The sequence below is a fragment of the Phocoena sinus genome, chromosome 3 (assembly GCF_008692025.1).
Source record: "Phocoena sinus isolate mPhoSin1 chromosome 3, mPhoSin1.pri, whole genome shotgun sequence".
NCBI lineage: Eukaryota > Metazoa > Chordata > Mammalia > Artiodactyla > Phocoenidae > Phocoena > Phocoena sinus.
The window spans coordinates 66,148,409-66,173,932 of record NC_045765.1 but is presented as its reverse complement, the minus strand read 5'-3'; the positions used below and the strand labels follow the sequence as shown (position 1 = coordinate 66,173,932).

Below are 25,524 nucleotides of genomic sequence, written 5' to 3'. Positions count from 1 at the left end.
ACATTATTTGGAAAACAGGGATTGCCCATAAAGACTTAATATTCATTCACTATATCTTTGATTAAAAATGACAGGGAGAGGTCTGTACCCTTGTGGACCTTCCATTTTAATACACATTGAAGGAGTGGAGGTAGGTACATAGATTACAAGAGCTGAGTAAAAAAAAAAATAATTACTGGGTGTGATATATGCTATGAAGAAATAAAAAGGGGCACTGCTGAGAAGAAACTATATGTTGGGTGGTCTGGGAAGGAGGCTACACTTGAGCTAAGACCTAAAGTTTGAGAAGGAGCCAGCCATATTCAAAGTGTGTTAAAGACAGGGAATAGCAGGCAAAAAGTCCCCCAGGAGAAAATACTTTAAAATCAACATTTCAGCAATAAAGCAGTATTATATCAAATTAAATATTTGATAGAACTCTTTCAGAAATTTTCTAACTTAAAGGATAGGATTTTGAAGGTGTATAAAAAACTTCAAGGAAAATTAATAGAAATAATAAAGTGGTGTATGACTGGAAAAATACAGAGACTTCTAAAACAGACTAATATTTACTTTTTCTTTAATCATGTCAAATCTTACTATGTGTGGTAATAAAACATTGATGACAAATCTCAAGGATTCTGTGTGGATAATTTTCTTTTTCAAGCCTTCCTGAAAGGGCATGGACGTGTAAGTGGACCCAGGGGTGAAGAGGTTGCAATGGTAAAGCATGTACGGGAAGAAGGAACCTAGTATGACCAAGAGCATTTGATCAGAAGGAGTTGCTAGCTTGCGCTGCTAATGTCGGTTTTTAATTGGAAAAAGAAAATTCTAGGTAACATAGAAAGTGAATGATTTATTGGTCTGTTTTAACTACCTTGTCTACCACCATAGCCTCCAAATAAGCTCCTAAAGTTAAATAACTCGTATAACTCTATTTAGGACACAATTTCATATTAAACATTTTACGTGCCTTCCAGGTGGGTTATATCTGTACACTAGCAATTGTTTCTCCTCCGTAGGAGGTCTGATCCAGCTGTCTGTAACAGTCCTGTAGGGCAAAGAGTTTCGCACACACTGTAGACCCTGGGGGAATTTCTACAAAGAGCAAAGAGATTTTAAAAAATACCCTCTGGTGTCATACACAGCGCAGAACTTCTGCTGTCATTTTTATGAGAACTGTGTCAGAAATCCTTAGCTTCTGTAGATTTGGAAGCAGAGGAAGGAGGGAAGGATGAAGCAAGGTAAAGAGTGAAAATAGCTGAGGAATTGGGAAGTTTGAGCAGGACAGTTTCTTAAGTTGGGCGATTTGTCTAATGTCTCCTTGTCCAAAATAGGTAACTTAAAATAATTCACCTTGGCTCCCTGTAATATGTGGAATTCTACCATTTAGAAGATTCTCTGCATTGCCACATTAATAGCTACACGGTTTGGGGTAAGTTAACCTGTCAAAAGACTGTTCCCACATTTGTTAAGTGGAGATTAGATCTGTCTCTCAAAGATGTGCCAGTTCAGGGAAATAGGGTGTGAAAGCATTTAGGGAAGTGTCTGGAACACAGTAGTATTTCAGTAAATGTTGGCTGTAATTAAAGGAAGCCGGAGAGATTATGAGGGCCTCCTATACTACGAATTCTTATTTTACCCCATGAGTAATGGATAGCCAAACCTAGATTATGTACCACTGTATTTTGTATGAAACTTTTATTTCTTGACAGTAGAAAAACTACTGTTTTGATGTATCTTGCAATATTACTTAGCACAAAAAATCTGGTGTATATCACAATAAACTTGAATTGGGTTGGATTCTATGCCAGGGTTCACCTTACCCCAAATATGCAAAACCAAATTATTGCCTAACCTATAAATCAATTCTTATCCAGAGTCAAACTCCTTAAAAGTCATGGAGAAAAAAAAATCATCCTTTTCCCTGTTATATTTTCCAAGTGTGTTTGTAGTTATAGGAAATAGTAAGAGAATTGCTCAGAAAAAGATGGAAGAGGCAGATTGTTACACTGCTAAATAGGCTTTTCCATCTTGTTTTTCATTTAGTACAAATACTAATTGGGGAGAATTTAAAACTTCTGGAATGGATTATTGTTTCAGTTCTGTTTATGTGTGATCACCCTTCATGTTGAACTTGTGACCTTTTTGGTAGTTGTAATTAACAGAAATTTTTAGCATTTAGATGATATGGTCTGCCAGAATAATTTGAAATCAGATAATTTGAATGAGGGTAGACAGTTCTGTATATTTAAAAATTTCTCTTATTTCTACCATAGCTACTACCCTGTACATAACATCTTCTAAATAAGTAGTTGTTAAATGCATGCAAAATTTTATAAGCTATATATCTGCCCCCCACAACATTGTTTTCCAGTTGAGGTAGTTTTTTTTTTTTCTGTTGCTTAAGATTATTTGGTAAGGTTGATTTACTGTGTAAAAAGTAACATCAGTTGTGATTGGGATCCAAATTTTATTTCATAGATCAAAATGCTAGGATGCAGTGTAGTTCCCTAGTCTTCATTTGGCAGGGTAAATGATTGTTTGATGCATATTTTGTGGCAGCCAGAAAATGATTAGCCAATACATATAATTTTGTTATATTGAAAAAACAAAGCCATCTCATATCTTTATTCCTTTGCAGCTTTCTTCATCTTCAATAATTTTAGCTTTTTTTAAATGTAAACGAATACCTTATCTTACCCAATCCTCACATTAACTATGTAAGTTAATGTATTAGTTTAATAACCACTTTCTAGTTGCAGAGATAATGCTAATAGAAAATTTTGTTTCCCTATGGACTTCCCCGGTGGTGCAGTGGTTAAGAATCTGCCTGCCAATGCAGGGGACACAGGTTCAAGCCCTGGTCCGGGAAGATCCCACATGCCACGGAGCAGCTGAGCCCGTGCGCCACAACTACTGAGCCTGCGCTCAAGAGCCCGCGAGCCACAAGTACTGAGCCTGCGTGCCTAGAGCCCGTGCTCCGCAACAAGAGAAGTCACCACAGTGAGAAGCCAATGTACCACAACGAAGAGTAGCCCCCGCCCGCCACAACTAGAGAAAGCTCACACGCAGCAACAAAGACTCAACACAGCCAAAAAGAAAAAAAAAAAGAAAATTTTGTTTCTCTAAATAAATGAACCTTAACACAGAAGCATGGATTCATAATGGATCCATAAAACATGATCAAGATATATTTCAGAGATGCAGTGTGGGGACAAAAGGAGGAGGACCCTTAGTTGCAAGAGGAGTTAAGGGATGCTCACTGGCATGGGTTTTGGTCCTCCGTATTAACATGGAGGACCTTTTTATAACATTCATAAAAAATGAATATATTTGAGTTTGAGCTTCCCAGCAGGTGCCACAGGAGCAACACTGACTGGGCGCTGAGAGCATGTACAGCCTCACGGAAAAGAAAATGCTGCCTTTGCTCTGATAGGGTCAACTGAGTGTGTAATCTTGTTCTTGTTGAGAAGTGGCTGGGCGTTGAAAAGCCAGGCCATCTAGGAATAATTTTCCTACTAATCCTTTTGAAGTGTGTAACTGTGAGTCACACTTTTACATTTCTAACATGGCACTGAAACTTAAATTGCTGTATTATAATCAAGCTGTATCAGTTGGCTTGATAGTCAAGCCCGAGAAACCTCAGCTGCTTTATGTGGCTGTAACACATTGATCTTTATTTACAGTCTTGAGACTCCAAGGAAATGGTACAGGTGGTCAGGGATTATTATCTCCATTTTACAGATTAGGAAACTGTCACAGAGAGGCTGTGACTTGAAAAGAGGCATCAACTGTTCTGTTTTTCTTTTTTTAACTGGATTAAACAATTAATAGAGGCTTCTTGGTATAGTAGAAAATGCCCTGGATAGAAGATAGAAAACCTACCCGTCATCTCTAGCCTCTACTATAAAAATATCAACTCTGGGAGGGCTGAAAACTCCCTAGCATGGTTCTTGATAAAACTGCTTAATAAATATTTGTTTAATGAATGAGTGGAAGGATGTGGTTGTGGTTTATGCTCAGAAACTGCTTTTTGCAACTGTAGAATCTTCAGGTAACAGAAAAATAACAGAAGTTACTTTAAGGGACTGGTACATTTCCCTCTTCAAAAAGTGTCCATACTTGAGCATCCTTAAGTCTACCTGGAAACAATATTGTAGCAGCCATAGACCTAAAGAGATAGTTTGGTACAGCTTTGCTCAGTTGTTCTTTGAAACACCAGTAAGACAAAATAAAAACCCAAACATTTTCCCCTCCTCCCAAATTTTAAAAAAATTATGTAGGTTACTGTCTTTTGCCTACTATGGCCTGAAATTGCTGAGCTGATATACTTTTGCCAAGTCTTTACCAGTTTAACTATAAAAAAGAGAATAAATTTGTATAAAAATGAATATATTTGGTAATAGGCTTTGCCAGAAATATGTCTTATTCTAACTGTACTCAAAAGTTGCACTGTCTAGACAGTCTTGATTTTTCTTTGTACAATGATAAGCACCTTAATTCAACTTTGGACAAAACATGATCATAAATCATTGTGAGCACTGCACAATCATCTTTCATGGGTATTAACATCCTTGTCCAGTGATGTCACAAAGACCATCTACACTACCTTGTATACGTGAGATGAAAGTCTTGTGGACTTAGTAACTGGGATGTCTGAAGAAAGAAAATAACTGACATTTTAGTGTAATGTGTACCTAAAGCATTTATCAATGAAAAGTGTGTTGGTGTGCCCATGATGAGGATGTACACAGAAGACAATACTGCACTCTCGGTTACAGAGCCAGTGAAAGCAGTGTTAAGGTTTCTAACTGTAATTTTTTAAAAGCTTGGATAAGTATTTTTTCCTAAAGCTTTATTGTTCATCACTTTAAAAAATCTGTCTTCATCCTAGGTTGTCTCTAAAATACTGAAGAAAATTCTGGTGTTAGGGAAGAAACAATAGCTTGAATTTTTAAGAATTTTTTTACTGAGAAATCATCAATAAGTCTAGCCTTTGTGTTCAGTTGTATTTTTTTTTTAGGTCAAGCAGAGTATGAGTTATGACCTTTGATATGTAAAGGGTAATTTAAATCAGTGAATTCAAAACAAGTTAATTTTTGGATATTGGAAACTGAAAAACTAAAATTTTAAGATGTGTATTGCAGAATAAATCTAAAATCAATTTACATTATAAAGGATTTTAATTATTAAGAATTTTTTTGATGGAAAGTTTTTTTTAAAATTTTATTTAAGAAATTTTTATATTGGAGCATAGTTGATTAACAATGTTGTGTTAGTTTCAGGCATATAGCACAGTGATCCAGTTATACATGTATCTATTCTTTTCAAATTCGTTTCCCATTTATGTTACTACAGAATATTGAGCTCTGTTCCTTGTGCTATACAGTAGGTCCTTGTTGGTTATCTGTTTTAAATATAGCAGGGTGTACAAGTCACTCCCACATTTCCAATCCATCCCTCCCCCCTCCCCTTCCCCCCGCCCCCATGGGTAACCATAAGTTCGTTCTCTAAATCTGTGAGTCTAGAACGTACTATCTTTCTGTTCAGATACCTTTTTTGATATTTAAGTGTCCACTGAAACCTTTAAGAATTAAAAACTAATCCAAAAAAGAGAAACTGTTTCCCTCTCCTTTTCATTTAGAGGAAAGTTGTTTGTAGTACACTGACAATTTCTTTTTTCTTATTTGGTAAGAATGGAGTAGTAAAAGTAATGAACTATAAAAGTGGCAACATCAGTATTTTACACACAGGGCTGATATTGAGAGGGGAGGTCTGATCTGGAAAAGTATGGGAGCCGTCACTTATTACTTATCACATACGGATGGTGTTTAAAGCTACAGGTCTGGTGAGATGTCCATAGGAGAAACAGAGTGAAAAAAAGAGATGGGTCTAAGACCAAGTATTGAAAGGACTCTTACCATTTAACTTCTGGGTGGAAGAGGCTAAGAGAGTGTGGTATTTCAAAAGAAGTTTGAAGAAAGAGGGAGTTGTCAACAGTATCATGAGCTGTTTCAAAAGTCCTTTGAGACAGGGACTAAAAACTGTACATTAGATTTATTAGATTTGGTAGCAGAGAAGTCCTTGGATGTCTTAAAACTATTCCAGTGTTGTAGCATGGTGAAGCCAGGTTGGTGTGCATTGATGAACGTGGGGTAGTATTTCAGCACGTTTGGCTGGACATTTGGAGGTGGGGTGTGTGGTGTGCAGCAAAAAGATAACTATGGTTAGAGGACAAAGAATGATCAAGTTGAGGTAGAAATTTGAATATACAAGGGAGAGTATCCACAGTGCAGAAATTCTCCTTTACTCCCTGCAAAGAAATAAATGACCATGGAAACCAGAGTTCCCTTTCATTCTTATGTTTTCTGTATTCTCAGAAAAATGCTCAGCTACTCAGGTTTTCTTTCCCAAAGTTTCTCTTTTCATTCTTTTTCCATAGCTTCACCCACTAGCTCTTTATCCCTGGCCCCTCTCCTAATTTCCAGTCATGAATTTTTTAACAGCCTGGTGGAACTCTTTGTTTCATGGCTCCTCAAATTAAGAAATCCTTCCAGTTACTGAGGGTCTACCTCTCCGTGTTTTCCATTGTTTCCTCTGTCTCTTCCTCTCTTCCCCACTCTTGTTCTCATGCCCAGTATTTTTTTTTTTTTAATTTATTTTTGGCTGCTTTGGGTCTTTGTTGCTGTGCACGGGCTTTCTCTAGTTGCGGCGAGCGAGGGCTACTCTTCGTTGCGGTGCACGGGCTTCTCATTGTGGTGGCTTCTCTTGTTGCAGATCCCGGGCTCTACGCGCGTGGGCTTCAGTAGTTGTGGCTCGTGAGCCTTTAGAGCGCAGGCTAAGTAGTTGTGGTGCACGGGCTTAGTTGCTCCGCGGCATGTGGGATCTTCCCGTACCAGGGCTCGAACCCGTGTCCCCTGCATTGGCAGGCTGATTCTTAACTACTGCGCCACCAGCGAAGTCCCTCATGCCCAGTCTTAATCCTTGCTTTGTAGACTCAGATTTACAGTGCTACTTTTTGAAAGATTATTTCCCCAAATAAATTTAAATTAGTTTGTTCCACCTCATTTAATATGGTGTTATCCAAAAAATCATGTTATTTTTGACATTGTATTCATTATGTGAAAAACAGTAAAAAACACAAACCCTTCATTTCTCTGAAAATGGTAGGTAGATTGAAGATTTTATTTATGTACTTTTCTATCAGTATAATTTATAGTTCATAATTGTATATGTGAAATTTTCCTGGTAATAAGATTTGAATACAGTATTTTGTGTGTGTGTGTGTTTGTGTGTGTAGATAAAACGCCATACTCAACAATTTCCTTATTTCTCTGAAACTAATGTATTTATAGAAACAAAATGTATTCTACCTTGGTTTCCTGTTATTTCAGGAAATAAATATAAACCCAATTTTATTTAACTTAAATCTGTTGATTGAAATATAAAAAATAACATACTCAATTGATTTTAATTTTTGAATTGTATTTTAAAGATTAATAACACTTTTTAAAATAGAGCTATTGGAACATGATAAGGAAGTTAAACTTAAATTTTATTTGGATTCATTTTTGTTTTAAAATATGTTATACATGCAGAAAAATCTTACGGTGTTGTTTGAATATAGTTGTTCATAGTATTGTGGAAACTGGTATAATTATTGCTAGATCTTCAGTTTTCAGGTGGAATTCTAATAAATACAGCAAAAATATTAAGACGCCTGCCTGCTTCTGAATTATTAAAAAGACATGCACATCAGAATTTAGCCTTGGAGAAAGTAGCCTATTAAGTACACACATCTTTAGTTTTCTTTTAATAGAGATGGGAATAGAAATATCTCTCTGTGTATAATTATAGGCATTGTATTTTCTTGTGTATTATTATAGGCATTATATTTTCCTGTAATACTTGCAGGTTATGTAATATTTTATGTTATTTTATAACTGAAGAGCACCAAATATCCTAGAGTGAAATCTAAGGAACTTCTGTCTACTTTAAAGTTGATTGAGTTAATAGGCAAACATTTTTGTTCTGGCTTTATTTGAATAATTGAACAGTTGAGCCATCAATTCTCTTTTTTTTCTTTTTTGGGGGCAGCATTGGGGGAATTCATCAGTGATGTCCTACTGTATAGAACATAAACAACAGTGGACGTAAAGCCAAAGTGGGTTGCTAAGCTACACAGGCCCCTGATTAGATTTTTTCCTGTTTGTACGTATTTCTCACACGTTTAACTATTACTGGTTTCCATGTTTATACCAAATTCTAAGCACAAAAGAGGGATAAAAATAGACACATGGACTAAAATGAGGAGTGAGAGTCTGCAGACTGATACAAAAGAAGAGGTGGGAAAGACAACCAGAAATAGTCATTGCAAAAACTATTTCATGGCCCAGAAATTCTAGGTATATACCCAAGGTAAATGAAGAACACATGTCTACACAAAAACTTGTGCACAGATATTCACAGCAACGTTATTCATAATAGCTAAAATGTAGAATAGGCCCAAATGTTCATCAGCTGATGAACAGATTTTAAAATGGGATATATCCATACAACAGAATATTATTTGGCAATAAAAAAGAGTGATATGTACTATAACATGGATGAACCTTGAAAACGTTATGCTGAGGAAAAGAAGCCGCACACAAAGGCCACGTGTTGTATGATTGCATTATTCCATTTATATGAAATATCAGAAGAGCAAATCCATAGAGATAGAAAGTCAGTAAGTAATTGCCAGGAGCTTCAGAAAAGGGGAAATGGAGAGTGACTGCTCACGGGCGTGGAGCTTCTTTTGGGATGATGGAAATGTTCTAAAATTGACTGTGGTGATAATTGTACAACTTTGTGAATATACTAAAAATCATTGAAATATGCACTTTAAATGGGTGAGTATGTGAATAAGAGCTCAGTAAGGCTGTTTTAAAAAGTATAGAGGATTGGGGTGATTACAGAATTTTTATGAAGTGTCTTATATGCCATAAGCCTGGGGCATCCTTTTTAAAGTACAATAATCATTTGATACAGTAGACAGTAGTTATGAAACTGTGCTGTAAGGGAAATTATTATGATTTATTTCTCAGGATCTGTTTTTAAAAGTTTGTGAGCTGTCAGAATTAGTCAACATTAAAGTTAATTTTTAAGTTCTTAGTAATATTAAAATGAGTTATTTTCCATGTATTTCATGTAGTTGAAGTTATAGCTATGTCTTTTAGCGTAAACGTGGAGATTAGTTTAAAATTTGATTATTTAGAAGAGCCTAGGTAAAATAATTTCAGAAAAATATACTTAAAGAAATTACTGCATCTGACTTATTATACTGTTTCTTCTATTGCTTAAAAATCTAAGAATTTGCAGTAAGTACATTATAAAAATATGGAATATAAGAGCTGATCTAGGTTGACAGCACTTTGAAAGGCCATATAGCAATAATGCATTAAGGGAATTAAATGAGTCTACTTGGCTAACAGAAGTCAAAGAAAAAAAGGAAGTTTGGACTATTACATAGTTTCTTCTCTGTTGTAACACAGAACTTGCTGCAGCTCATTTCTATGAAAAAAATTATATTCAGAATTCAGTAGAGGGTATAACCACTGAAAATGATTTCTTAAAAAAGTATTGTAGGAAATCTAGATCACAGTGTTCAGGATTAAATGATAATTTAGTTGGCTCTTTTTCATTTAAAGACTGAATGTTTGAAATATAGCTGTACTTTGTTCCCTGCTGTTGAGATATGGGTAGAGGAAGAACTATGGGGCTAGTGTTAGGGACAGGATTCTAGATCTAGAACATTTTCTATTTCCCAGCACCCTTCCACCCTTCATGATCTGTTTAAGGCACTGCCACTGGTTTGGAAGTTTGTCATGTGCCTTGGGTGTGTTGGGACTGAACAAAAGTTGAGAGCCATGGAGAGAAGGAAAGAGAATATAAAGAAGAAAAACTAAGAATTATAGAATCAGACATGAAACATAAAAGCCTTAGAAGGAGACACTAGTGAAAATGCATTGTGTCAACCAGTTCACGTCTGAATCTGAGAAAAATTAGAAAGGAAAGAATGAAGAGTGCTGAGTGACTGAACTCAGGAGTGAGTAAAGGCAGGAGTTAGGGGTGAATCTTGGGATCCACGGAGTGCCGCTGTCAGAGACTATAAAGGGAAAACTGTTCACTGGTGACGAAGAGGAGTTTTATATTGTTAACACTGAAAGTCCAGATAGGGGAAGGGTGGCATCCAGGTAATATAAAGTTGTGGTTGGAGAGACAAGGTCTGAATTGACTGACCTGGTTAGCCTATACTTAGCAAATAGTATTTTTTGTGTTCTCCAGATACCAGCAAAATGTAATTAAAAGTTTAAATTATTAAAATGGGTTTCATGATAATTAAATTTTTAAAACTCAGTCCTTAGGTAAAATATTCAGAAACCCTTGATTCTTGTAAATACACTAAGTGTACTTAGTGATGTTTGTTTTTATCAGGTAATTTTAAATTTTAAATAATTCTTAAGCATAATTCACATTTCCTCTTATAACCAGGAACCTTTTGAGGATGGCTTTGCAAACGGGGAAGAAAGTACACCAACCCGAGAGGCTGTGGTCACATATACCGCGGAAAGTAAAGGAGTTGTGAAGTTTGGCTGGATCAAGGGTGTGCTAGTATGTACCTATAGACTTAATTTTAGAGTTACACATTTCTGTTTATTATACAATCTTCCTAATATCATCATTCTCGAGATAATGCTTTCTCTTTTTTAAACGGTTTTATCTGATTGTTATGGAGGACCAAATTAATACTTGCACCTCCTTTCCTTGTGGGTATTAAATTCAGTGAAGTAAATATATTTATTAATTTAATCAAATTATATTTGATTACTTCTAAGTTATATTTTATAACCTCTTCTGAATCTCACATATTGTCACTTTTCAAAAATTAAGTATGAAGCTATTAAATTGATGAGAGCAACGCAATCAAGAAAGCTGGGCAGGTAATATAGCTGAAATGTGCCTGCTTCCTTTCCTGCTACTGTATTGTCTTTTGAAGAGAAATGTATAGATGTTAACAAGCAACAGAATAAAGGAGACATAAGTGTTGGGATCACTTCAGTAGACAGGTTTAGGTGATTAAGGTTCAGATTTACTTTCTTTTTCTGTGTTTAAATAGGCACTAAGGATCTGACTGGAGTAGAGAGTCTCATTGGGACTTTGGAAGCACTAATATAGAGTTGTATTGACATTTAGGGGAGAAGTAGAGGGAAAAATACCAGTTCTAGTAGTGATTTTATTGTCTAATCAGTAGAGTGTATTTTAAGCTCTGAGTTGTATTGTTTGCCTATTCTTAGATTTTCCTATTTTGGAAGGCTGTATTCTATGTACGAGCATAATAAATAAAAGTAAAAATAAATTGAGGATGCTGTCTTACAAAGAGTAGGTTTTCGAAATATGTGTGAACAGTTGTCATTTTGTGTTGACAGATATTACATAATACTTAAATCTGCTGTAGAAATCATGAAGTGAAGACGTTATAAAAGAATAAGTAAAAAACTGACTTGCATTGATAAGGGGGAACGTAAACTCCTTTTTTTAGGGCTGAAGTCTTAAAATATTCCTTGTGCCTTTCTTGTTCTTTTGCTTCTGCTGCTTCAGATAAATGTGTGTGTATAAAGTACATACACCCACATATACTCGTATATTACATTATACTTTAATTAGCTCACATTTAAGCTCTCAATAAAGCTCTTTAAAAAAAAACTGTTAAAGGGTGGGATAAGAGATTTGAAAGGACCTTCTATAGTTTAAAATGTATGTTATCCTACTATTGGCTAGTTTAGCATTTACTGTGTATTTAATTACTTTTCATCTGTGACTTGGCCTCTTTTTCTAGGTACGATGTATGTTAAACATTTGGGGAGTAATGCTCTTTATTAGATTGTCATGGATTGTGGGTCAAGCTGGAATAGGTAAGTGAAGTGACATACTGCTTGATTCATTTGAGAATGAATAGGGAAAGGGCTGTGTGCATGTGTAGTCTGAACCTCATAGAATTCAAGCAGTTGGAATCATTCTACATTATGTTCTCCTTTGTATCAGACTGTTGTCTTAATGTCACTTTTTTCATAATTCTGATTTGATCTAATATGAGATAAAAGTAAGATAATTTATAGGTTGTAATGTAAATTCAGTATACTTAGACTAACCAGTTCTAGATGTGGCAGGTTTAAATGAGAGTGTAAGTATTCTCAAGTCTCTTTTCTTTTTCGCTAAAGGTCTGTCAGTCCTTGTAATAATAATGGCCACTGTTGTGACAACTATCACAGGATTGTCCACTTCGGCAATAGCTACTAATGGATTTGTACGAGGAGGTAAATTCAGTCTTTTTACATCATCAGCATTGGATTACTGATACTAAATGAATTGAGATTTTAAAATATCTCTAGTTATTTTTTACCTTAAAGAAGCAACATATCCGGTTCTATATAGGCAAGAAAGTTGCTATCAAGTACTTTTTAACTAATATTTTGAATATAAAATTTTAAATTGATCCATACACAAACATGTATGCTTCAGATTGTTCAGTGTGTTTGGTAACAAGAATGGAGCTTCTAACTGGGTTTCTTCTCCACCAAGGCACCCCTTGTTGCCTTCTCCCAGGCTTCAGCCCTTGGATCAGTGGTGTACATCCTGCATTTGGTCAGTATTGTACAGGTGTTCCTTCCCCACTGAAGGAAACTTAGGCAGAGTTCTGTCCTCATGGTCTAATAGCTTGTGTGAGTTACACCTGGGACTCTGAATCCATGCCCTCAACTCTAGCTCTCTTCTCTGGGTACCCTGAGGCCTATTTTATTGGAGCCCACAAGACCTGCCTTGTGAGGTTTTACTCTTCCCAGGGAGAACACCCAGGACACCAGGAGAATGGCCTTGGGACCCCTGAGAACAAGAAGAAAAGAAATCCATTTTCCAAACAAAAACTCATCATTCAGCTGGAGGAGTGAGGGGAAGATCCTAAGAGAAAGAAGAGAAAATGTATACCAGCTTCTGTAAATTCATCATAGCAGATCAAATGAGAAAAGAATCTACCTGTTCCGTCTGCCTCAACTATTTTGCAGATCTGTATTTGACATTATATACATGCAATTTCTGCTTTTTCTGCATTAGTACTTGGAGAAAGAGAACTGGATTGAGCTTTTCATTTTTCCCCAGTCGTCTTCATATTTTTTTATATACCAGAGAATTCAGATCACTATGGCCCTAAGGGAAGCTGGTAGCTCACATCTATAGTTATGACTGTGCTGAGCATGCATCACCGCTGGCTGAAGTTTTATATGTACGTGAATCCGGGTTGAGCAGATTGGGGTCCAAGATGTGGTTATGTCCAACAATTGATCAGACAGTGCTGAGAGATTCTTGGTTTCTTATGTAACTGGGTGCTCCATGCTTCATTTCATTCTGCTGCTATTGGGGAATGGACATAGGGGGAGAAATGGGATGCTGTGTTAGGTATTTGAGAGGATCAGCAAATCATCATCAAATTTCTCCTTGTCTTCAGCCCTTCAAATCTAGGTTGTAAGCCTCAAGGGGAGTGGGGCATGGACCCACTGTCAGCACAAACCCCATTCTGTTCTCTGTGTGAGTGCAAACTTAAGGAAAGTATAGATTTTCCTGCGTTGTGACTAAAAAGCCATTTCATGTTTCAATACTACCAGTAGTTTTCATATATTTTTATGAATACCTCAGAGACTTGTATCTAGTTTTCTGTCCTGGACACCAAGGAAGTATGAGAATATGGAGTGCATGAAGATGTGTCCCAGCAAAGTACCATATGTTGTTGCAGTTTTGCCTGAGTTCCCTCAAAATGATAGTTCGCAGAGAGTAACTAACTACAGAGAAAAAAAAATTGGATTATACAATTTGGAATTCTTCTGTTATCATTTGTTCATAAATGACAAAGTAAATACATTTGCTGAAATAATGAAACCTATAGAAAAAGAGAAAGCCATTAATTTAAAGAAGTGACGAAATGCTTTGAAGCTTTGCTAGAAGGCATTGATTTTTCCCTTAGATCAGTTAGTGATGTTAGAAAGCTGGCTAATCCTTTATAGAATAATAAATGAGCTGCATCGTCTGCAGTGAAAGTTCCCGGAGATTCTTGCAATAAATGTAAACCCCTGTGTCTTCTCTCCATCTGCTTTGTAGACTTGGAGATCCCTAACAGGATTTATTTTGGTTTCTTGGAAAAACGGTATTTCCACAAGGGAGAAAGTAGATATAGGTATAAAACTGGTGAGATTACATTGTATTCTGTATTCATGGTTCTAAATTGAAAGTATCAGTATGACTCACACATTTTATCCCAAAAGTATATATTTCTTAGCTCTGTCCACAAATATCACCTGTAACAAATGACCAGCCCAGTATCAGTGAACACCCTTAGTGCCCACATTGTGTATTTCCATTCAAAGGAACCAGGGAACCTTGGAGAAAGCATTGATTCCAGATCTGGATAGGAAATGTACTAGAGAAGTCTAGACATCTTTTCACATCAAAAAGTAAAGAAGGTAACAAAGCCTACTTTGTTTCATGTCAAAAGGACCAAGGAGCCAACTTGAAGAAACTAACACTGACTTAAATTTGGATAGAACAGCAATACTACTACTAATAGTAACTGATTTAAATGAAAACATAAAATCCCTAGGTTCACAGACATCACACACACACAAAAATGTCATTTTCACCTTTGAAGAATGCTAGAGAACTAAAACTTACTTTGAAAACTGATAAAGAATCTAGTGTGAATCAAGTTTTCTGAGTGAAAACTCCTTACCTGAACTCATTGTAAGCAAAAAATTGATAAGAGATTTATCCTTTGGGTAATTTTTCTACAAAATAAGTGAAGAAGAAAAGGGAATATTCCAACTTTGTAAATGTTTTACTTAATAAGACTACCTGTGAAATATCGAATATGAATCACATCATGCCTATAGCTTCAGGAAGCATAGAGTATTCAGGGGAGAGAGGAACTTACTAAATGACACTGTAGGATGACGACAGCAAATGCCAGACTAGGAATCTCTCTGGAACAAGGAATCCTTGTTCAATAAAACTTTCCAAGGAGCAAAAAACAGAGAGAGGGAATTATGGTTTAAAACAAACTTTAAGAGACTTAATGTATAGATGCAGTTTATTTGCTGTTCTTCACAATAAGCTTTTTATCTTTTAGTAATATGGGACCTAGGGTGCCTGCATTGGATGCCCTCTAGCCCAACCACTGAGGACTTTATTTGACTTCCTTCCTTGAAAGGGCTGCGTAAGAGGAGAGCAGTAGAGCTAGAGCTATCTGGAGGGTCAGGGTGCAAAGACTTAGGAGAAATGGAGGGATACTATGGGAACAGAGATGTCTGGAGATCCATCTTAATTTTCTGTGGACTGAAAGTTGACTATTAAGGGCATTAACAAGGAAGTATTTTACTCAAAATATTGCTGACAGGTTGTGGCTGCTAATTTCTGTCTTAAGAGCCCTTTTGTAAACTTGTGTGTGTAGATATTAATATAAAGAACTATTTTGAGGTAGTGCTTGACGTTTTAATTTGTTTTATTTATCTTCACTCTTAACTGAATTATGACATGTATTTTTATATTAACACTGAATAATATTTTATTCTTGTTTTGTGAGGTATATGTACTTCCAACTCCATGTAAGTGTGTGAAATGTGTACTTTTCCTAGTGTTGTGTGATTTATGCCACAGCTATTTAATGTTACTAAATAGCCTTAACGTTGGCTTTAACAGTACATTTTAGAGATTAAACAGGTACCAATCTAGAAAAGTGTAGTTTTTTAAAAAATATAAATTAACTGTCAACTTGTGAACAAATGTAATAGTGTCCGATTATGAAGTCTAGGATAAAAATAATGTGGAAATATTCAGGGTTTCTGGGAAAAAAAGTAAAAACTTAGAAAATACAAGATTCTGCGTTTCAGTCTTGATTAGACTATAGTAATATGGGGGGTTGCTATTTAAAGCTACTGGTGGCAGGTTAGAGAACCATCCCCTAGGTCCTCTGCCTCTACAGAATAAAACTAGCACCAGCAACTAGCTGATGGAGTCACTGGCATACTCCCTGCCCTAGCACACATATTCAGGCACTACAGATTGTTGCACCTGGGAGCCCAGAGCTCTTTCCTGTTCTGCAAATCCTCCCAGTGTCCTTGAGATCTTGGATTTTACAGAATTTCCTTGGACCGTGTGCAACAGGTTCTGCAACTTACATGGCGCTGGCCAGCAGCCACTGTCACTCAGGTCTGCATTTCCTAGATTTCACAGACCAGAGTCTCTTCTGTTCTCAGATAATTAACCTCTGAATATCAACTCATCTGTGAAATAGAGAACAACCACAGGCAACCTTTTATAAGATGGAAATGTAAATTCTGCTTCTGGATTATAGTGTATTATGTGAACTGAGCAATAGAAGGGAACAGTTCTTCAACCACTTTCTGGTTTGGAGTATTAAAAACAGAGGTTAGTACACTTTCACATAAAAGCCCAGGCTACATCAAATTTGTGATGGGCAGTTCTGAGAATCTAAAGTCAATAGAAATCTGCATAAGTGACTAAGATCAAATTTTTATATTCCTTGTATTTCAGTCAATCAACAGATAATTGTTGAGCACTTTGTGTCAGGCACTGGGTTTGTAACAATGCAAGCCAGACAAGACCCTATTTTCTTGGAGCTTATGTTCAGATAATAGTGACAGTTATTTTTTGAGATCTAACTGCTAGGCATGGTACCATGGTCTTTGAAATACATTGTCTGATGTCATACAACATTGATGTTGCATTATGCAAAAATGAAACAGCCTTTTTTTAAACAAAATTTAATTTTATGCAAATTCTACTGGTAAACCTTTTAAAAATGTCTGCAATATGTCAGAATTACCTTCACATACTGGTATCTTTTTCTTCTCTCTGAAATAATTGACCTCCTCACTTTTGTATATAGTTAAAGCCAAACCATTGGAAGTGAGGAAAAATTAACATTTTTCACATCTTGTAAGTGACAGAAAGTACTCTCTGTATTGGTAAAAAATCAGATTATCATTGATTGTCAGATTTTTTTGTTTAGCCCATTGTATAACTTTATCAGTTCCTATCATTACCAACCAAGGAGTTGTAAATTAGATTTCAGCTCTATAGTTCTTTCCTTTTATTGCTAAATTATTTCAAATTGTAGTTTTTCAGATCAGTGAAATGTTTGAAGAAGCTGTAAAAAGCAGTTCTATAACAGTTGGGACTTCCCTGGCGGTCCACTGGTTAGGACTCCTTACTTCCACTGGTTCGATTCCTGGTTGGGGAAATTAAGATGCCGCATGGCCAAAAAAAAAAAAAAAAAGAATAAAAAATAAAAGCAGTTCTATAACTTATATTATGAGTTATTGGACTTAAACATAAACATTGTGTTTTCAGTTCAGTAAAGCACTACTTATGCACCACAAGTAACTCAAACGTGAATCTGGCAAGTAATTGTAAATAATTTGGCTTGGGTTTTCTCTTTGACTCATTTGGTGACCTTTCAATTTTGCCAGTCTTTAATGATTCAAAATACTTTAACTTGGTTCCCAAATTGTCTGCTGCAGAATTAGAGCTACATGTCTTTGATTTTAAAGTTTAACGTATTCAAGTGATCAGTCACAATGATAACATAGTACCGAATTATGGTCTGAAGATTGCATGTTTGTCACTTGGCCTTTTCCTGTATGGCTTCATAATGGCAACGGAATAGAGGAAATTTACTGAATGTTAACAGGCAGATTCCTTGTTGTGTATTTGTTAACCAGGGTATTAGGATATATTTCCTAGAACAATAACTAAAATGGATGTTGAATCCATTTGGATCCATCATCACCCCATAGCATTCCTAAAGTTGTTCCTCAGAATTTTATACAAGGTGTCTTTGAATAGACTGTTAAGTGAGTGTACAGAAGTAGGTAGCTTACTGCTCTGACAAATAAAGGATTCTGGAGTATTTGCTAATCATACCAGATGAACTCTGAAGAGTAATTGCTGAATAGTTTTCTTTCTATACTCAAATCTTTTGCCCAGTGTTTTGGAGGGTATTTATTGAGTTTATTTTATTGTGGTTTCCTACTATTGAGTTTTGAGTTCTTTATATATTTTGTATACAAGACCTTTGTTGGTATGATTCGCATTTTACCTTGTATCATGTATGTATTAGTCTGGGTTCTCCAGAGAAACAGAACCAATAGGAAGTGGACATAGGTAGAAAGAATTATTGGAAGGAGTTGAGTTATGTGATTGCAGAGGCTGGGAAGCCCAAAATATTCAAGAGTGAACCAGCAGTCTGAGGACTCAGGAATGAGCTGATGCTTCAGTTTAATCTGAAGGCCATCAGGCTGAATATCCAGGAATGGCCTGAGTTCACATGTGAAGGCTTATCTACTATAGAGTTCTCTTTTGTTGGAGAGGGGATGTCTGTCTTCGTTCTATTTAGGCCTTCAGCTGATTGAATGAGGCTCACACAAATTATGGAGGGCAATCTGCTTTACTCATAGTCCATCAATTTATATGTAAATCTCAGCCCAGCACCCTCACAGAAACATCTAGAATAATGTTTGACCACATATCTGGGCTCTAGGGCCCAGCCAGATTGACACATAAAATTAACCATCACATTGTCACTTCACAAAACTGTTTAAAACTGGAGCTTATTACCTTTCAGACTTTATTAAATTTTAAATGTGTTCATTTTTCTACCTCGTAGTTGTAGTTTGTATTTTAAATTGAATGGCCTTCAAGCTACTCTTCGAAAGAAATTCATTTTGATAGAAAATGTGTGTCAGAGTTTGGTTTTGTTCAGAGATTGTTACCCACAACCTTGAGTCACTGAGGATGTCCTAGGCCACATGCTTGCTGTGATTTTTCAGCATCACAATGGACAGTAAGATTTGTTGTCCAACTTTTGTCTAAGAGTGAGCATTAGTTACAATAAATGAAGATTAAATAGTCCAAAAGAAATTAACTTGGAGTTGAACAGGTTTGTTAGTGTTTCTAAAAATTCAAATATTTTTCACATTAATATGAAACATTTAGTCCACCTTAGCACATAGAGCCATATGGTGCTGTTGAGCCATGTGTGATTTATTTTTATTTTTATTGGGATATAATTGACATACAACACTGTACAAGTTTAATAGGGCATAAAATGACTTGACTTATATATATTTTAATAATTACCACATTGTTTAGTGAACATCCATCATCTGTTATAGATACCAAAGGGAAAAATTTTTTTTTCTTTGTGATGAGAACTTTTAAGAGCCACATGTGGTTTAAGAAATGTCTGTTTTGTGGCATAGTTATTAGACGGACATCCAGAGTGCCTGGTCAAAATTTAATAAATACTGCTCCTACCTTCCTGCGTATAGTTGTTTGGGTTTTTTATCTTTGTGCATATTACTTTAAAGGTTCTATGTAGTTTGAGTTGAAGTCAGTTGTGAGTATTCGTGAAAGCTGTATCTGATAATGCCCCTTTCCAAAAATCTCCTTTTGAAGTCTAACATACATGATTCTTCCTATCTCATTTTGACTATGGTACAATTTAAAAAATGTTAGTTGTTGACAGTTGATTTATAGCTTATTAAATAAGCATTATTGAAGTAAAATTCACATGTAGTGAAATGCACAGATTTTAAGTTTACAGTTCTGTGAGTTTTCATAAGCGTGTAAACCTGCGTAACATCTAGCTCAATCAAAACATGGAATATTTCCATCACACTGGAAAGTTTCTTGACAATCAGATCCTCACTGGTAGCCCAGGCTGGATTATATAGAAGGTACTCTTTTTATGTCTCATCTCTTTCACCTAACATAATGTCTTTGGAATACATCCATTTTAGTAGTTTCTTCATTTTTGTTACTGTGTAGTATTCCATTTTATCACTATAAAATTTGTAATAGTAAAAAATGTGTTTATTTAGTGCCTATTGATGGACATTTGGGCTATTTTTTTGTATGAGGTTATTATGAATAAGCTGACATGAACATTCTTGTACAAGTCTTTGTGGTTTTGTATGTTTTTGTTCATTTTGGGACACTACCTAGGAATGACTTCTTGATTCATGGGGTAGGTATACTTTTCAATTATAAGAAACTGCCAAGTGCTTTTCTACAGTGGTCGTACCATTTTATACTCCCATCAGCAATCTATGAGACTACCAGTTTTTCCACATTCTTGCCAACACTTGTTACAGCTTTCTAATTATAGCTGTGTTTATGGAGGTTTAATAGTGTCTTACCGCCACTGCATTTCCCTGATGATGAATGATGATGATGATAATTATCTTTTCATGTGCTTGTGACCACTTGTGTATCTTATCTTGTAATATTTTCATATCTTTGGCCAGTTTTTAAAGTGGGTTATCTTTTTGTTTCTGATTTGGAGGAGTTTTAAAAAATATATTCTGGATACAAGTCTTATGTCTAACGTGTATTGTGTATATTTTTCCTAGTGTGTGACTTGCATCATCTTTTTTTATCGTTTTCTAAATCATGTCTTTTGAAGAGGAAACGTTTACCATTTTGAGGAAGCCCAGATTCTCAGATTTATTTATCTGTCTATTTAATTTATTGACTAGTGCTTTTATTGTTCTGTCTTGAAATCTTTGCTTATCCCAAGATCATGATGATATTTCCCTATGTTTTCCCCTAGAATCTTTATAGTTTGTTTTTAGATTTTTAACTATGGATAGCCTCACATTATGTGAGACAGAGATTGTTCTTCTCTCCCCTACTCTTATCCCCCCATATAGATAGCCACTTCTTCCAGCACCATTTGTCAACCAACTGTCTATTCCATGTTGGATTAGTTTTGGTACTGTTGTTGAAAGATCAGTTTTCTGTGTATTGTCCGTATTGTATCCTGTTCCACTGATTTGTTTGTTTATTCTCTTATGCCAGTTATTCTAAGACTACCCAGTTTTGATTGCTTAGCTTTATATGTCCTAAGTCTTTCAACTCTGTTCTTTTTCAAAATTGTTTTGGCTCTTCTAGGTTCTTTGTATTTCCATATAAATTTTTGAATTAGCAATATCAATTTCTACAAAAACAAAAAACCTTGCTGGGGCTTTGGAATTTCACTCTTAAAAAATCTTTTTGGGAAGAATGGTCATGTTAACAATATTGGATCTTCCAGTCTCTAAACATGCTATATCTCTCCATTTATTTAGGTCTTTGGTTCTCTCAGTAATGTTGTATATTTTCAGTATACAGGTCTTGCATGTTTTGTTAAATTTACCCATCAGTCATGTTTTTCATCTGGTAAATGGTATTTGTAAGTTTCATTTTCCAATTTTTTTATGATTGTGTATAGAAATGCAATAGACTTCCATATCTTGGTTCTCTATTCTGTGACTTTGCTAAACATAAACAGTCATGTCATCTGTGAATAGAGATGGTTTATACTCTTTCTTCCCAATCTTTAGTATTTTCCTCTCTCCCTCTTTCTCTCCCTCTCTTTTTTCACACTGTTCAATTAGGTAGGACCTCCAATACCGTGGTGAATAGAAGTGGTGAGAATAAACATCCTTGCCAGTTCCCAGTTTTAGAGGGATTGAGTTCAATATATCACTATTAAGATGTTAACTATGGAGTTTTGGAACATGTCATTTGTCAGATTGAGACAGTTCTATTTCTGAATTGCTGACTGTTTATTATGAATGGATGTTGAATTTTGTCATGATTTTTCTACATCTGTTGAAATGGTTATATGGGTTTCTTCTCTTATTCTGTTATTATCACAAATTATATGATATTTTGAATCTTAATAACCTAGCATCTGTGGCATAAACCCCACAAAGATCAAAGATATATTTGGTCAAAGATATTATGCTTTCTGCTACTTTTTACTTGCTAACATTTTGTTAAAGATTTTTAAATCTATGATCATGAGGAATATTTGTCTAAAATTTTCTTTTTTTTGTAATAAACTTTGTCAGGTTTTGGCGTTAGGATTATGCTAAACTCATAAGGGGTGTTGGCTAGTATTCCTTCATCCTCAGTTTTCTGAAACAGTTTTTGTAAAATTGATCTTATTTCTTCCTCAACAATGGAGCTACCTGTGCCTATGGTTTGTGTGTGTGTGTGTGTGTGTGTGTGTGTGTGTGTGTATTACAAATTTAATTTCTTTGATAGCTATAGAATTATTTCAGTTTACTGTTCTTGTTATAGTTTTGGCAGGTTTTTCAAGGAGTTTGCCTATTTTGGCCTTATTGATTTTTCTTTATTGTTTTCTGCATCAGTAGTTTTAACCCTTTATTATTTTTTTATACTTTAGGTTTACTTACTTTTTTCTGCTTTCTTAACGTAGAAGCTTAGATCATTGATTTCACCTTATTTATTTATTTTTAATTGAAGTATCATTTTTTTAATATAAGAATTTAAAACTATAAATTTCCCTGTAATTCCTGTTTTAGATATATCCCACTAATATTGATGTTTTCTTTTCATTATCATTCAATTCAAAATGCTTTTTAATTTCCCTGTGGTTTATTCTTTTACTAGTGGGTTACTTAAAAGTGTGTTGCATAATTTAGAAATATTTAGGCGAAGTCTATACATTTAATTTAACACTGTTGTGGTCAGTAATACTGTCTCATTTCAATTCTTTGAAATTTATAGTGACTTATTTTATGGCCAGTAATCATATGGCTCTTGATTAACCTAGTCAGTGTTTTGGTTGTTGATTTGAAATCTAGTGAGAGCTTCAGGGGCATGTGTCCCCAGATCAATGTGTAGTAATAATGGAACCCAGTGTATATAGTATTGTCATTACTTAAGTATCTCTCGTACCTGACTCATTGATGTCTTCTACACTCAGGAGACAAGGCATTTTATGGCCAAATTATGAGAGTCCATGAGGATATTTTTTCCATATTGACTTCCTGTGTTTGCTTGAGCAGTAGATTTTTTGTAAATAAATAGTTATTTTTTCTATTGTTGCCTCTTAATTCATCATAATTTTTTTCATACTCTTCAGCTTATTCAGTGATAATAAAAAAGCTAATTTAATTATACCTACTGTACCAAGTAAGCACACAAGTCAGAGAGACCTGAGTTTAAACCTACTTCTTCCCTTACTATTTGCATGACCTTGGTCAAGTTATTTAACTTCTCTAAGCTTTAATTTTCGTATATGTAAATGGGAATCGTAATAGTACAGTTGTCCCTTGAACAACACATAGGTTAGAGGTGCTGATGACCCCTGTGCAGTCGAAAATCCATGTATAACTTTGAAGTCCCCCAAAACTTAACTAATAGACTGTTGACCAGAAGTCTTGCAGATAACATAAACCATCAATTAACACATATTTTGTATATATGTATTATATACTGCATTCTTACAATAAAGTAAGCTAGAGAAAATAAAATGTTATTAAGGAAATCGTAGGGAGGAAAAGGTACATTTACAGTACTGTACTGATCCCATATGTTTTACATCATCTGTTTGCAAGATGTATCATCTGTCACTACCTACATCAATATTGTCTTATACAATACAAAACACTGTGTAGTGTATGTTACACACATTACTAACACTAGAGATAAATATGAAAAGATTCACTTTGCTGTACACCTGAAACTAACACAAGATTGTAAATCAGCTATCCTCCAACAAAAAATTTTTTTTAAATATGAGAAATTTAAAAAACATTAAAAAAAGAGAGGCTAATGTGGAAAAAGAAATTTGTATTTATTTACAGGTATAACAATTCATACATTGATAACAAAGAGGCAGCAATATGATTGCTTTATTGTAACCCAGTATAATGATACGATTGTGTCAGGATAGCCTAGCCTATACACTGAGTGAATCATTGTACAATTTTTATGGCATATAGCAGTACAGTCATATTCATAATACAGTATTGTAACATTTAAAAAAAACACTTATCTGTGATGATAGTCAGTTTCTCTAATTAGAAGAGGTGAGGGGAGATATGGCACATACTGAACGGTAATTAATTCTCTGAGAGCAAAGTTACATAAAAAACTAAGAAAATTAACACATTAATTTTATATTAAATATCACTCAACTCATACCTATGTAAGGATAGATGGGTATCCACATATATTTTATGCATTCATGACATACGTAACCTTGTCTTAATCTTTTCAATATTTCTATGCTGTGTGATTCGTCTGTGAGTTTTTTCAAATTGTCGCAAATCTCCAAAAAGTTTTTCAATATATTTGTTGAAAAACATCCACGTATAAGTGGACCTGCACAGTGCAAACCTGTGTCATGCAAGAGTCAATTGTACTTGCTAGAATTGTTAAAAATTTAACAAAATTTAAATTTAATAAAAATTTTAATTTAAGATGCCACTCTATGCTGATTAGTAAATAGACCAGTCTTTCAGAGTAGTAGATCTTTTATACTATCTATTTTGTTGCTAAGGAAAAAAAGGGGGAGAAAGCTGCTCTTAAAACTGGTTACCTCTAGGATGCAGGAATGGAAGTGAGAAGAAATAGGGCAGAGTACTTTTGCTTTTCATCAGGAATTTAAAGTATAGGACGATAAGCAGATGCTTTTATATTCTTCATGTGTAACTTTTTCTTAAAAAAAATAAAAATCTTTTAAAAAGTAATGAAACTGCGTCCTAGGTTTTAAGTTTAGGTATCCCAATTGGAAGAAGATTTTTAAATAGTTCTGAAATGTCAGAATTTGTTACTTATATTCATTTCCCTTCTGATTATCTTTATTCATATAAAGAATATTCATATTTCCCTTCCCATTATCTTTACCCATGTTAAATGCCCCTTAAGATAGATATTTTTGGGGGGCTTCCCTGGTGGTGCAGTGGTTAAGAATCCGCCTGCCAATGCAGGGGACATGGGTTTGAGCCCTGGTCCCGGAAGATCCCACATGCCGCAGAGCAGCTAAGCCCGTGCACCGCAACTACTGAGCCCGCACTCTAGAGTCCACGAGCCACAACTACTGAGGCCCGCGTGCCTAGAGCCCATGCTCCGCAACAAGAGAAGCCACCGCGTTGAGAAGCCCCTGTACCACAACGAAGAGTAGCCCCCGCTCGCCGCAACTACAGAAAAGCCTGTGCACGGCAACAAAGGCCCAATGCAGCCAAAATAAAATAAAATTAAATAAATAAATTTTAAAAAGATATATATATTTTTAGTAATAGAAAGATTTGAAATTTCATAAAATCAAAACTTTAAACACATAACAAATGAATTCCATGCTTTTATAGGCTCTCGGTGATATTTATCATTCTAAAGTTTGTATTGTCAACTACTGAAGCACGTGAATGGCTGACTGATTTCAATTAACCTTTTATTGTGACTTAATTTTCTTATCTATAAAATCGGGATACATAATACTTTTCTTAATTCATTATTGGTATTGGGATTAAATGAAATAATTTACATGAATTTTGAAAACATGTTTGTTAAATGTAGGCTGTGATTAATTATATTCCAGGGATTTTCCTTTTGATTAATTAAACTTGTCATTATATAAGT

At 35.1% G+C, this 25,524-nt stretch overlaps 1 protein-coding gene across 1 annotated transcript in view; it reads left to right on the top strand.

The window, feature by feature from the left end:
• Nucleotides 1-25,524, top strand: part of SLC12A2 (solute carrier family 12 member 2) — a 109,928-nt gene that overhangs the window by 17,662 nt on the left and 66,742 nt on the right. Inside the window, exons 2-4 of the mRNA XM_032628141.1 lie at nt 10,516-10,635; nt 11,861-11,936; nt 12,243-12,338. Of these exons, the coding sequence (XP_032484032.1) occupies nt 10,516-10,635; nt 11,861-11,936; nt 12,243-12,338 (292 nt within the window). The remainder of the gene's footprint in view (nt 1-10,515; nt 10,636-11,860; nt 11,937-12,242; nt 12,339-25,524) is intronic.